The sequence below is a fragment of the Arvicanthis niloticus genome, chromosome 8 (assembly GCF_011762505.2).
Source record: "Arvicanthis niloticus isolate mArvNil1 chromosome 8, mArvNil1.pat.X, whole genome shotgun sequence".
Classification (NCBI taxonomy): Eukaryota; Metazoa; Chordata; class Mammalia; order Rodentia; family Muridae; genus Arvicanthis; species Arvicanthis niloticus.
Genome location: NC_047665.1, coordinates 48444278 through 48459075, shown reverse-complemented (window position 1 = coordinate 48459075; position 14798 = coordinate 48444278). Strand labels below are relative to the sequence as shown.

The 14798-nt window shown below is 40.1% G+C and overlaps 1 protein-coding gene across 1 annotated transcript in view; it reads right to left on the bottom strand.

The window, feature by feature from the left end:
• The window catches only part of Ryr2 (ryanodine receptor 2), a 566557-nt gene that overhangs the window by 200249 nt on the left and 351510 nt on the right, over positions 1-14798 (bottom strand). The window contains exons 28-32 of the mRNA XM_076939363.1: positions 12929-13137; positions 11353-11527; positions 4172-4380; positions 2710-3062; positions 1427-1541 (exon numbers count right to left, since the gene is read on the bottom strand). Of these exons, the coding sequence (XP_076795478.1) occupies positions 1427-1541; positions 2710-3062; positions 4172-4380; positions 11353-11527; positions 12929-13137 (1061 nt within the window). The remainder of the gene's footprint in view (positions 1-1426; positions 1542-2709; positions 3063-4171; positions 4381-11352; positions 11528-12928; positions 13138-14798) is intronic.

The window sequence follows — 14798 nt, the reverse complement described above, 5'->3', positions numbered from 1 at the left end:
CTGCAGTTTCAAGTGAGTTAATGCTCTCTTCTGACAACCATAAACAATCCCCTACACACAGCATTCAGCATTCTCTCTCTCTCTCTCTCTCTCTCTCTCTCTCTCTCTCTCTCTCTCTCTCATACACATACACACAAATAAAATATTAAGATTATCTATGACAATTATGGGAGGTTTGTATATTCCTAGGTATGTGTGTGCACATGTACATGGGAACACATATATACATATATATATGTATATAGAGATAGATGTAAATTTTCGATTTTTCAAATGTCTGTAAACGTTTTAGAGTTTCAACTTAGTCACAGGCCTCTTTGCCTATGTGCAGCGTCTCCTTTGTCATATATGTAACATTTCAAAATCTGAAGTCACTGGTTTGGCTCTAACACGTGAATATATTCAAACATAAAATCACTGGGGGACTAGAAAGACAGGTCAGCACTCAAGAGCATTGACTACTCTTGTAGAGCACTTGGGTTCAGTTCACAGCACTCTCATTAAAGATTACAACTGCCTGTAACTCTGTTCCAAGGGATTCAATGCCTTCTTCTGGTGTGCATCTATCTCCTATTGCTGCATACATGCCATGCACAGATATACATACAATACATACAAGCAAACATTTTATATATATATAACAAATAATTTTAAACACAGAAGCACTCTATAACAGATACAACTATATTTTTTCCAACTTGCCATTCTAGATACATAATTCTGAAAAATTAAATGGCAGAGAACAAAAGTTAGACACCTTGTAAAGTGTAGTAAATGACCTGTTCTCAGACACTTTTTAAGATGAACTAAACTATATAGACTTTGAAAAGTCCAGTGGAATTGTCAAATTTCATCAGGAAACAGGCATCAAAGCCTTAGTTACAGCTGGACAATTACTTAAAATAGCTCTCATTTCTTAACAGATATTGCAATACAAGTCTTGCTTCAAAATATCCATCTTCCAAACATGCCTAAAATATAAGCAAATACTTATTTTTAAGATGCTATTCAGCTGAGTATGTGGCACATGCCTATAATGCCTGCACTACAAAGTTAGGGCAAAAGGATCATTAGTTCAAGGTCAATTTTTGACTACATAGTGAGATACTGTCTCACAAAACAAAACAAGGACTAGGCACAAGTGGTAGAGTGCTTGTCCATCACACAGGAAGCTCTGGATTTCATCCCCAGCACCGTATAACCTGGGTGTGATGGCGCATGCCTATAATCCTAGCATCTAGGAAGTGGAGGCAGGAGGATCAGGAATTCAGTCATCTTCAGCTACAAAGCAAGTTCAAAACAAGCTTGGGCTACAGGAGACCCTGATTACCAAAAGAAAAACAAAACAGAAAGAACACTGCCCATAACAATGTATCAATTTATAGCATTTGAGGTAGGAAGGGCACTAAGTGCTTGAGACACATACTGTGGATGTCTGCATCAGGTACTCATAGTCATCCCGGTCATCAGCAAGGACATCTTCAGTGAGTCTTGCAGAATGACTTGTGCTGTAATCTGGCTTGGTCCTTCTAAGTAAGAATCTGCAACATTCAAGAGGAGGAATCAGCAACAGAGACATATTCTGCCCATTTCACCTAAGAGACCATTGGCCAAACAGTCTTCAACAGGGTAGCTTTCTTCCGGACAGTAGTGGGAGATATCTCTGGTTGTTACAACATGGGGAAGGGAGCACTCTAACATCTAGTAGGTGTATGTGAGGAAACTCACTCAACACCATTTAATTCCTAGGATGGCCCCGTGTAAGAAAAAATGGCTTGACCAGAGTGGCAATAATACTACATTTGAGAAATACTGATCAATGCAGGAAGGGATGCCACAGTAAGTTGTCTGTCTGATCATGGAAGATAATAAATATTTAGAGGGAACACTCTCTAAGTCTCAACCAAGAATATAAACATAGATAACTCTGAACAGATGGCGTTTGGGCTCATGAGTTAGAAAAACATGAGTTGTGTTATACTCCTCTGTAAAATTTTTTGTGGATGGATGGATGAATGAATGAATGAATGAAGAGTAAGAAGAATATTAAAATTCTTTGTTATCTACTACAGACTGGGCCATGTGATAGCTGTATAACTTAAAAGCATACTGTATTTGAGCATTCACACGTGTGGGTATACCTGAAATGCCAGCACATGAAAGGCTAAAACAGAAATGGGCATGAGTTCCAGACCAGCCTGGCATACAGCATTTTGAGATTGGAGAGATGGCTTAATAGAGAAACAAGCATGAGGACCTGAGTTGGGTCATCAGCGTCCATTTAAACAGCCAGGTACTGAAGTGTCTGCCTATAATCTTAAAACTGGAGAGCCAGAGACAGGTAGATTCCTGGAGCTCACTGGACAGCCAGTCTAGCAAAATTTGCAAACTACGGGTTCCCAGAGGAACATTGCATCCAAAAATAATGTAGAGGGTGAGAAGAGTAATAACCAGGTAACCAACTTTGGCTTAAACAAACATATACACATAAGTACACGCACACACACACAACCACACACACAATCAAGTGAACACACACACACATAGGTACACACACACACCACTCACACACAACCACACACACATAAGCAAGTGGACACACAAACACACACATAAGCAAGTGCATACACACACACACACACACACACACACACACACACACACAGAGAACACCAGACCAGACAAGCCATCATACTCTCTGCTAATCACCTTTGTTTTAGGCGTGAGGGCTTTTCCTGAGCATAATCTTTGTGGTTATTGAACTCTGGCTTGGGGGTCTCTTTGTCCTTGTCCATGCGGTCGGGCACAAGATGACCATGAGCTGTCTTCATCAGAACCTCAAAGTCAGAGTCCACATCAAAGTCCTCCAAATCATTCTTGGGCCCATAGAAGCCGGCACCAGGGAGCCCTCCCGTCACCGACTTTGAGAAGACCTCGGCACACTCAATGGGCATACTCAGGCGGTAAAACATGATGTCAGTGTTGCTGTTCTGAGAACCAAAGGACTTCTGAGTGACCTTCAGACATGGAGAACTGTCTATGGTACCATCTATTCTGGTCACCTAACAGATGAAGAAGCCAGTTAGTTTTGACTGTCAACTTGACACAATATAGGAATAGACTATATTGACCTGGGGGCATGTATATGAGTGATCTTTGCTGGGTTAACTGAGGTGGGAAGATCTGTCCACTGTGGGTAGCACTATTCCTTAGACCAGGAATCTTGGCTTACCTAAGGATGGACAAAGTATGGTAAGCATATGCATGCATGCAATCACTACTTTTTCTTCCTAACTATGGATATGTTAAAACCAACTTCCTCAAACTGCCACTGCTGGAACTTTCCTTCTGTGATGAACTGAAACCTGAGATCTGAAACCCAGAGCTGTGAGCTAAAATGAACCCCTCCTTCCCTAAGTTGTTTTTGTAATTTTATCATGGCAACAAGAAACAAAACTAAGATATCATAGTTCCCATTCTAATCAACATTGTCCATCTACTGGTCTTAACCCTAACCAATGCATTTCCTGCAGACAGACACTGAAGATGACCCACATTAAGCAGCAGTTTGTAGGAGATTGTGAAGCTAGAGCACCACACTATGGCTGCACAGTCAGACCTATCTACCCACAGGTTCCATGTCTGCCATTCACCTGAAGACCTGTGCAAAATATTTGAGGAAATATTTGTGATGGATCAATACAAGACAAGTATTTATATAACATTTACATTGCATTGCATATTATAAGTGATTTAGAGACTTCTGGCATCGCATAGGATGATTTGTGTAGATTCTGCAGGAATATTCTCATTTGTGTGAGGGACTTAGACATCTGCAGATGGTGGTATCCAAGGAGGACCAACTCCCTATAGCTACCTAAGGATAACTATAATGGTCAAATACTGCCCTAACTCTAAAGACAGACTGAACAGTTCGTGTCACAGCTGTACACATCCAGATCTATCCCAATGCTGTCTTTGCATAAAACCCAGCTGCTGGATACAGTGCTTGAGGAGCAGTTAATCCTCTGCTTAGACCCCATCACTATGTAATATATACCAGTTAACATTTTCATGACGTGCCAATCACTATTCACATAGAAGCTCTCATCTGTAAGATAAGGTCCTACTAGTTTTGAGAAAAGGCTTGATTATAAAAGGAAAGGCAAACCTCGATGTGTTCGTGGTTTGATGGGACCTGGAGGAACTGAGGAAGCCGCTTGCTCAGCCACATGGTGATGTCCCTATTTGTATTAACCGCAAATGGCTCATAGCCTTCTTGTAAGCCACAGATGGTAAAATATTTCAAAGTGCTGACGTCCTTTCCAAAGTTCATCCTGCCTACTTGTGCCACGCCAAGGCTACACACAGGGATGAATCCTGGAACAGAAACAGAAAACCAAGTCTTCAGTAGTGAAGGCGGGATTCTCTTAGTGCAGCATAACAAGCGATTGCTTTACGAGTCCTGGCTTTGTGAAAACCATCAACCTAGAAAGCATATAGAGTGTAATGAAGAAACACCAAATTATGACAGTAGAGGCTGTGACATTGTGATTTGCTATCTACAGACCTTGTGAAAGTCCATTCCTCCACTTGACCTATAAAACTACACTTGGTCCCCTAGGAATCTTAGAGTGTCCATTCTTACAAGGACCTCTCCTGTCCACTACCTCCACAATCAACAGGTGTAAATCCTTCTTTCACAAATGAAAGGAAGGAAGGACCAAGGACCATTGGCAATGTGGCTCCATTTGCTTTGTTCTTCAGCTAGCCAAAGGGCTCATGGTCAGTGTTATTGGCTTCTTCATGTGTATTCTCAAAGAGAAAATGACTGGAAAGGAACATTTAAAAGTTTTCTAGGGATGGAGAGATGGCTTACAGGGTAAGAGCATACACTGCTCTTATAGAGGACCTGGGTACAGTTCTTAGCACCCTCATGGAAGATCACAACCATCAGTAATTCCAGTTTCAGGAGATACAGTACCTGATTCTGAACTCCCTGAGCACCAGGTACATGTGGTAGATCCACATACATGTAGGCAAAACACCTATTCACATAAAATGAAAATAAACAAAAATTTTAAACTGTATAGAGTTTTTTTTTTTCTTTCTCCTGGGATGAGTTAAGACTAAGCAGGGGAAAATATATAATGTGTGTGTGTGTGTGTGTGTGTGTGTGTGTGTGTGTGTGTGTAAGAGAGAGAGACAGAGAGACAGAGACAGAGACAGACAGAGAGAGAACATCCCTATACATATGTGTGTATATTACATATTATACATAGTCATATATGCACATATACAGAAACAATACACCCAAGTTTTATGAACACATATGTACATCACAAAAACATAGACAATGGGACAAAGACTAATAAAACACTTGGCCGGCTCATCTAGCTAAAGGCAGATTTAGCTGATCTTTCCATTATTAGACAGGAGACAAAATTGTCTTAATTCTGCTGTTTCTTTGAGATCTTTGGAATCAACTGTGGAGGATGTTAGATATGTATATTTTTTGCAACAAATGTGGGATGTCACTTTCCAAGGGGAAAGTACCACTTACACTCCCCATTTCTCACCATGCTGCTCCACATTAATGTTCATATAATGTTCACATAATGGGCAGCCAGCATGCGAGCAAAATCCATTGGGATGCAGAGAACAGCTTACAGGGTCCGAGTAGATCCCACAAGAAAATGGTGTTCAGTCAGGATTCACACTTCTTTCCTTGTACTGGCAGTTTCAAATTAGACAATGTTTCCACATCAAAAGGCAATAATAAAAGCTACATCAATGATTCCCCATATTAGATAACCCATCCCCCATGTCAGAAGACAATAAAAGTCAGGTCAGTAATTCCCCTGGTGCTGAAGAGATGACACACACATAGACATCAGCAAACAAATAAAATATAACAAAATAAAGTCAAAAGTAGTAACACCCAGTGTTTTTCTTCCAGTCTATTTCCATCTATATAAATACAAAGGGATAGCTGTCCAGTGGTGCTACCACCACGGATGGGGGATGGACACATCCAGCTAAGTACCAAGAGGTGTTAATGATCAGGTTGTGATTAAGTTTGAATCAGCTGCAGCTGTGCCTGATAGCATGTGCTCCAGCAGTCAGTTAAATCGCTGCAAATAAGGGTCCCCAGGAAATCAAAGGGATGGACAGGGTGGATGGGAGACACTTGAAAGTCACTTGTGCCGATTAGAAAGCATAACCCACTATCTGATACCACTGAAGAGACAATAAGAGTCAGCTTCTTGGACAAGAAACATCTATTTATTTCTGATCACTGTGTTTATGGCAGCATTATCAGCTTAGGAGATACTAGAGATTTGCAAATAACTCCATGGTAGACCTTTGGGTATTAAATGTACTTCTCTGACTTTCGTTGTACATTTGAAGTAGTTTCATTTTTTAAAAAAACTAAGCTAACTAGCAATACATAAAAACAGTTATATATTTAACAAGAAACTCTACATTGCTTTAATAATATATATGCCTCTGGGATGAAATAAACATTTGATTTTGATATTCTTCAAAGAATCATCTGTACATAGGAAAATAGTCACACACATGCATTTCATAAAACAAGCACTCAGTTTGGATAAACCTTCTATGTTTATCCAAAAGCTTCAGAGTAGAAAGTCTCTGAACATTTTGGGGTCTCTTTTTCTTATGTCCTTCAACAAATTTCTCCCAATGAATGTGCGTTCTCTTATGGAAACAAGGGATGGTCCCCATCACTTCACTTCACTTAATGAAACAGTGCCTGATCACATCTTTTCCAGGAAGAAATGTGTTGAAGTACTACAGATACACTTGTTTGTATGGCGCATTCTTCATGCCTAACCTTCAGTGCTGTGTCCAGTAAAGAGACCCTGCACCAGAAGCTCTGCTTAACCCCCTGAGCAACTGTGAGATTTATATGAGGACTGTCCTCCTCATAGTAATTGAGAAACATCCAACCACATGATTCTTTATTTGACAACTATCAGCTGCCATGTGCCAACTCTAAGAATAACACAGAGATACCAGCTCCAAGTTGCTCACCATCTACTAAGGGGCTGGAAGATATGGGAAAAGGTTAACCAAATCCTGTACTATTTTTCCAAGAACGTGGTATTTGGAGCAGAGGAAGGATGGAAAGAGAGGATCAGTAACATCTCCAGAACAGTTAACATCTAAGACCAGGGCATAGTCTTGTGGGGGGTTTGACAAGAGACACTCAGCAGACTTAGACCTAAGTCTTAGTTCCATTCTGACCCTTAGTTCTACTACTGACCCCTCTGTGTACTACATATGGTCCCTGAGATTCAATCTTTTTTCTTGAACACATACATGTAAAGACCTTGCAAATAAAAACATTGAAGAGCAAGAGTAGCCAGATCCAATGTCTATCCATCTCAATGATATTCTACAAAGTTAGAACAGTTCTACTGAAGCCGTGATGCTTCAGACTGGATTTCACACTTTCACTATCAATATATTTTATGTTTTTATCAACCACAAAAGGATGAAAAGTCCATGACTAATTTAAACCTAGAGAAATAATTAACTTTAATTATAGTGACTCAGGTGTCCATTACCTGCATTCTGTCCTTCACCATCACTAAGACTTTCCCTTTTTTGGTCTTTCTACACACTATACTATTCTTGCACATATATTATAGGCCTCAGAGAAATTATACAGTTGTTTCTTTTCTGAAAAAGATTTCATATTTCTTTTGCACTGAATAGCATTTCATTTTAAACATGTATTAAGTTTTTGTAATCCATCCATTGATGAACAGCTAGGTTGGTTCCCTCTCTTTGCTTTAGTGAACAGAGCAACAATAAACATGGATTATGGTTCTAAAGTAAAATATGTCTACAACTTATCATAGAAGTTCACTGGATTTAATTACAGGCAGAAAAAAAAAGTAGAAATCAATTTACCCATAGGGGAAAATGACTACCTTTGATATATATACAAGATGAAATATGGACAGCCATTAAAATTCATCTTATTATTCAATAAAAGGAATAGTTGGGGAGCAAGAAGATGGCTCAGTCAGTAAAGCAACTGCTGCCCAAGCACAAGGGCCTGAATTTAAATGATGTCCATCTATGTAAGAAAGCCAGGTGTGGTTGTACATGTTTGTAAGCCAAGCTCTAGAGGGCAAAGAGAAGACAGATCCTGGAGCTCGCTGGCCAACCAGTCATACAAGTCAGTGAGCTATGGGTTCAGGAAGAGATCCTGCCTTAAACAATATGACAGAGAGCAATAGTGGAAGATACCCAATGTCATTATTTGACTTCCAGACATACTGGCAAACACACATGAATGAACACACACACACACACATACATGAACACACACACATACACAGGGAGACACTATAGACACGAATAAAAGCAATGGAAAATAACAATAAGACTAATACAGCCATGTTAAAAATTGGATCCTTTTAGGTGAAGAGTGCACAAGAGTGAGTCTATCATTGCTTATACAGTTTTAGAGTTAATATCTCTCATGGAGTTGGTAAAATAATTAAATTCCATTTGAAATGTTTATGCCATTGAATAGCATTTGTAATAAGCTGAAAAGATATTTATTTTCATAACATCTCTTCAATTCTTTATAAAGGAGATAAATATACTAAACATCAAATCTCTCGTCTTTTATATAATTTTATAAAATGTTTATTTTTAATATTATGTGTATATGTGTATTCCTGTATAAATTTATGTGTTCCGCGAGTGTTCAAGTTCCCATGGAGAGCAGATGAAGATGTCAGTCCCCTTAAAACTAGAGATACACATGGTAGTGGGCCTCTAATGTGGATGCTGGCAACTGAACTCAGGTCTTCTTTGAGGGCAGTAAGTACTCTTAATTGAGGAGCCATAGCTCTAGCCCATTTTTATATAATTTTTAATCATATCAATTATAGAAACAACAAGTGACTATAGGTCATTTTCATGGAATTAATACCAATAAATGGAATATATATATATGAATTTTAATGTAAAAATATCATAGTCAAAAGGCAAATAAATGAACATAGCTGTAATATAGTAAAATTAAACCTATTTATAGAAGCAGATGGTAGACAGAAACTTGGTCCAAAGCCCTCAGTTTACCACTCCTTGCTCCTGGTTACTTTCTTACTTCAAATACTACTGTAGTTGTCCCAGCAAATATTTAATAAACACCCAGGGCATGCTCATGTTCTATACACTGGGGCTATAAATGTGAACAAATTCAAAAGAGCCCTTAATTGATGGCACTTATCAATGAACACACATACATAAATATAAAATAAGTAAACAAGGAAATAGCTATGGGGCGAATCTTGGAAGATGTCTCAGTGTCTAAGGGTGCTAACTGCATCAACATGAGAAACTGAGTTCAAACCCCCAGCATTCACATCGGAAGTAGCCGTGACCACGCACATCTACCCATAACTCCAGATCTGCAGTGACAAAGACAAGAGGCTTGTTGACTGCCAGATAGCTCCCAGTTCAGTGAGAAACCCTGTCCCAAGTGAGTAATATCCCAACACAATGAAACAGAGTTCCATAAAGCTTTATACACACCCAATATCTGTCAAACGGTAGTCCCTCTTTCCTGCCCTTTACATTTGTGATTTCCTAGTCAGTTACCTTAAGTGACATTCTACCAGTAACAGCCTGGTGATATGTTTCTAAAGAAAGTCTTTCTGGCAGTGGGTCTCAGCATAATTAATGCAAATGAGTTCAACTGATTATATCTATATGAGATATGCCCACCCTGTTTGTAAGTCTGTTCGCACAGTTTATACATCTTATGGTGAAGTTGCCTCATGTAGTATAGGACAGATGGCTTTGACAAGATTTTGCTTTCTCTGGTGTGAGCCTCTGGTCCCAAAGCAGAGGCTGTGTGATGAGCATACGAGCATAGCTTAGAAGCTAGCAGCCTCTGGGATGTAAGACAAAGCACAGCCATGAAAATCTAGATTGTGAGCATCCCCTAAGGGTTAGCAAATACTTCATTCTTTACCCTAACTCAAATACAGACAGGAAGCCACACATACAACTGCAACAATATAGGAGACAAAATTTTATTTCATATAAATTTGAATCGAAAGCTAATGCTCCCTTTTGGCTGACGGTGTGACTGTCTCCGTATATGTTACTTAATATTAATCCCATTTTTTTTCTTGTAAGACAACAACCAATGTATTACACCATTTTCTTGGGTCTGACAATTAAGAGGATGTCATAATTTGTGTGCTAATTAGTATTGATACTGTATTAGGTTTCACTGCGCCATTGTTTTTGTCTTTCCTCCTTCTTCATGCACCCTCCTCCCCCACCCATGTCCTCTCAGCCCCAGTGCTCCTCCCTTTCCTGTTTCTCGTGTGTTCTATGACCCTCAAAACCTTCTTTCTCCCCTCTCATGGTTCCTTTTCTAGTTTCAAGACCTAAATATAACTAGACCCATGTTCATGTATATGCACATATACAAATATTAAAATCTTGCAAATGAGAAAGGAGTTATTTGTCTTTCTGAGTCAGGATGAATTTTCAGTTCTATCTTTTCTTTTTTCAGAATCCTTCTTTTTCTTATATCTGTATATAATCCCATGGTGCATATACACCATATTTTCACTATAGGTTCATCAGTTGATGGACATCTAGGCTGACTCCATTTCCTGGCTATTGTGGCTAGAACAGTAGCAGTGAGCATGGAATAGCAAGCATCTCTGTGGTAAGACAAAAAAGTCTCTGAGAATATCCCAAAAGTGATATAGTTGGCTCACATTGTAGTTCTATTTTTTTTTAAACGTTTTGCAAAACTTCCACCCTGATGCCTTTGTGGTAGAATTTACCCAGAGAATAGAACTTAAAAGTGTCAGCCTCTCTGGCAAACAGCAATCTACAAGAAAATGAGACCTGGCTTTAGCCATCTTTGTCACTCCAGATTCTGAGAGAGAGACTGCCTAAGCCATGTCGGATTCTCATTCCCTTTTTGTAAAGTTAATAGATAAGAAAATGCTCTAAGCCCCTGATGAACCAAGGACATCCTGAATGAGGAGATGATGCTGTAGAACACCATCTTAGTGTCCAACATTTGTTTTGTTGTACACACAGACATCCCCACCTCATCAAAACTCTATGTAAGTGGGGTAGGTGTCATTTCTGCTGAGATAATCTTAGGGTGTCTGGTCAGATCAGCCATGTGTTGCCATAGTGCCCAGAAATTTACAGAGGCAACTCATATGTTCACTTACTGTAAAACTACTAATGGGCCTGGCAATGAACCAGGGGGACAAACAGATACATTGTACTGCAAATACAAACGACGGAACATATGGCTCTTACCATCACCAACATCAAAGTCCTTGAAAGCCAGCTCAGAGCCTGAATCATCCAGCAGGATCTCTCCATTCAGAGTGAACATCATGGTGTGTTCGTTCATGTCAACCATGCAGCCCACGACATCACCTGCTTGCCAAGAGCGCCCGTAGTGTTCATTGCCCTGGTGCCACCGCTGGGCCTATGGAGGTAGAAAAAGTTCCTTTTCACAGAGTCAGACAGACCTGCAGCAGTAGGATAATCTCAGCTGGAACTACCAGACTAGAGCCAGGCTGGAGATAAAGGGATGTCTGGGAGTCAAAGTCCCTCCTGTGTACACAGGGTGAGGGATTGTGAACAAACCAGATGCTATTTCATCCTTTTGAGAGTAGATCTAACTATATGTTCTATGGCTATAAATTGTTTTTCTTTACTCCCACATGTACAGTTAAGAGCTGAGAATCAAGCTGGGTGCCAACCACTAAAATAAGAAAAGAAAAGAAAACCCTTCGCATGTTTGCCTCTCTCAAAATAAAATCCCTCTTCTTGATGTTGTTACTTAAACAAAATGAAATTCTGGAAACTTCTCAGTTCCTCTCTAACATCAGCAAAGTTTCAAATCACACCTAAAAATACTCTGAAGGTATCTGTAAAATAACAAGCCCCAAACAAAACATGGATACCAGCCCACTTATAAATACTCTTAGAGATCCAGGCAGTGATGGCGCACGCCTTTAATCCTAGCACTTGGGAGGCAGAGGCAGGTGGATTTCTGAGTTCGAGACCAGCCTGGTCTACAGAGTGAGTTTCAGGACAGCCAGGACTATACAGAGAAACCCTGTCTCAAAATAACAATTTAAATAAATAAATAAACAAACAAACTTAGATACAAAGTTTCAAATGTGAGCTTGAGTTACATTCATTTAAAGGTACAAAGTTACTCATATGAGTTACTTTGTCACATGAATCCTTTAAATTTATTTGGAAGTACCACCTTCATTGTGATTTGTATATAATGTGTTACTGAATTTGTGTAAAATACTGATAATAATCTCAATGTAACATATTGCTTTAAAATTTTTAAACTAAATCATGCATCAAATGCATTACAACTCAGAATTTCTGCACCTTTGTTGTCTCCTTATTCTACTTGTGTTCCCACAGTTAAACATCTTTTTTAATCTATAGTCTCTGGGTACACCAGGAATGAAACTTGTTTCTGAAGGTATTTCTTGATCTGGTTCACTATGTCTGGACAACAGCAAAAATGAAACTAAAACTGCTTTGTTTGTTAGTTTGTTGGCTTAGATAAGGTCTTTCTAAATGAAGCCAGGTTGGACCTGAGCTTGTGATCCTCCTGCCTCAGCTTCCTTACTGCTGGGATTGAGACATGCACCACAGAACTAGCTTCTTAACCACTTCTGATAGACAAGGAAGACCTCACTATTGAACAACCTTTTGGTAAATTTCACTGAATCTGTAGGGCAGGAAAGAGTCTGAGATAACTAAAGAGACATGTCCAAGGTCTGCTGTGAGACCAGCAAGAGTTCTGGCATCCGAACATATAAGCAGGAATAGGCCAGGTCTCAGCAAGGCTACTTACCTTAAAGCCATCAAAAGCAAAGGCACGTTCATCAGAACCCAGTTCTAGATCCGGTTGGCAGCCTGGCCTGCTCCAACCAACCCGCATGTCTCCAGCAGTGACAGCCTCAAATTCAAAGTACCAGCGCCCAGCCTTCACTGCATAGGTCTTCTCTGCCCTGAAGATACGAAACCTCTCCCCCGTACCGCTGCATACTTCGGCTCTTGAGGCTGTGGGTTCGAGAAACTGGAGATCATTGGGTGGGAAGTTAAGAGAAAAACAGGGCTTGACCACACTCAGTCATAAAACCCACAGGGAGGCTGACTACCCAACTCTATATCTTCTCCTGCTTTACTATCTACCCTTGGGTTTGTCAGATAGAACCATCCATTAAAGTAGACAGCCAGACAGGACTTCCTGGGAAAGCCAAGGATGAGCTTGGTGACTGATCCCACAGGTGGGCTTCCTCCTGCTACCCCTTTCAGAATGCAACTACCTACCTTTCAGAGAAAGAAAACCATCTAGTCCTGGGTAGTTTAGAAATGGAAGACTACAAGACCATATGAATTTGAAGTCTTAGGTGAGAAAAAAATACATTGTTCCAAAAAAAAAAAAAAAAAAAAAAGCATAGAACCACTCTGTCTTGTACCACTCCTGTTGGCTACTACACTATTCAAACAATGGATCACCAGAAATGAGGATACCCCAATCTCCTCCTAGGAGAAGAAAAAGTTCTGGGGCAGTCAGAGGAAGAACTTCTGTCTGGGAACAAGATTTACAATTTATCTTGGGATCCTGTTGGAGGGACTAGACTGTGAAGATGTTGGGGGTGTGGGGGCACGCCTACCTGTGGCTGCCTCCTTATGCATGTCACTTGCCTTCTATTGAAACTCAGATGCTGTAGATGGTTGAGGGAAGGGGCTAGATCTATTTGTCTCTCCTCTCAGTGTGGTCACAATAAATCAATCTCTCTTCTGCTTTTCACCATTGATTTCGTTTGTTTCATTGGCTTATCAAGGACAGGTGCTAAACTATCTTGTTGGGGCATAGGCTGTGAGCCTTACACTACTAAAAGGTAGACATTTATGAGTGAGTATAGGAAATGAAGGAGCCAGAAAGAGCAGAGAGGGGAAGGGTGAGTGTTCTAAGAGCAGACAATGACAGCCCATGATTAATTTTAACCACGGGGAGGTTAACAGGCTCTAGGTTATCATAAAGGAGTTTTCTGTTCTCCCATACTTTCAAAAGAGCTTGCCACACCAACAAACAAGTCTAGCAATGGGGTATGGTTCAGCAATGGGGTATGGTTCGAGATCAAAGCCAATGGAGTGCAAAGTGGGAAATACATGCTTGATATTTTATACCTGTGTTCTCCAGGAAGGGGGCTTTCTACTACCTGTGGGTGTTGAACACTTAAAATATTGCTTGTGTGACTGACAATTAACTTTCCTTAGTTTGATTCATGTGGTCAGTGCCCACCATACTGAGGTGGGCTTCAGAGAATACATGCTATCCTTTATAGAGATGTATATGCATACGTGTGTGTGCTCGTGTGTGTGTGTGTGTGTGTGTGTGTGTGTGTGTGTGTGTGTGTGTGAGTGTGATCACAACTGGTAAGGCCTAAGCTGGACCCCAAGGAACAAACTGCAGTGACTTCAGGTTTGTGATGCAATGCATAGGAGGCAGATCAGAGGAACCATCTGAAGCTACAAATCTCTCTTCCTTCTCAGCTGCTGGCAGCTGGCACAGAGTTAACAGGTACCAGATACACAGCTGCTTTTCATCTATTCCCACTCGAAGATTTAGGCAACATTTATAAATTATAAGAGTTCAATAAGTTGGCTGTTGAGAAGAAATGATCAAATGAAACTGCAAAAGTAAGTAAAGCTGA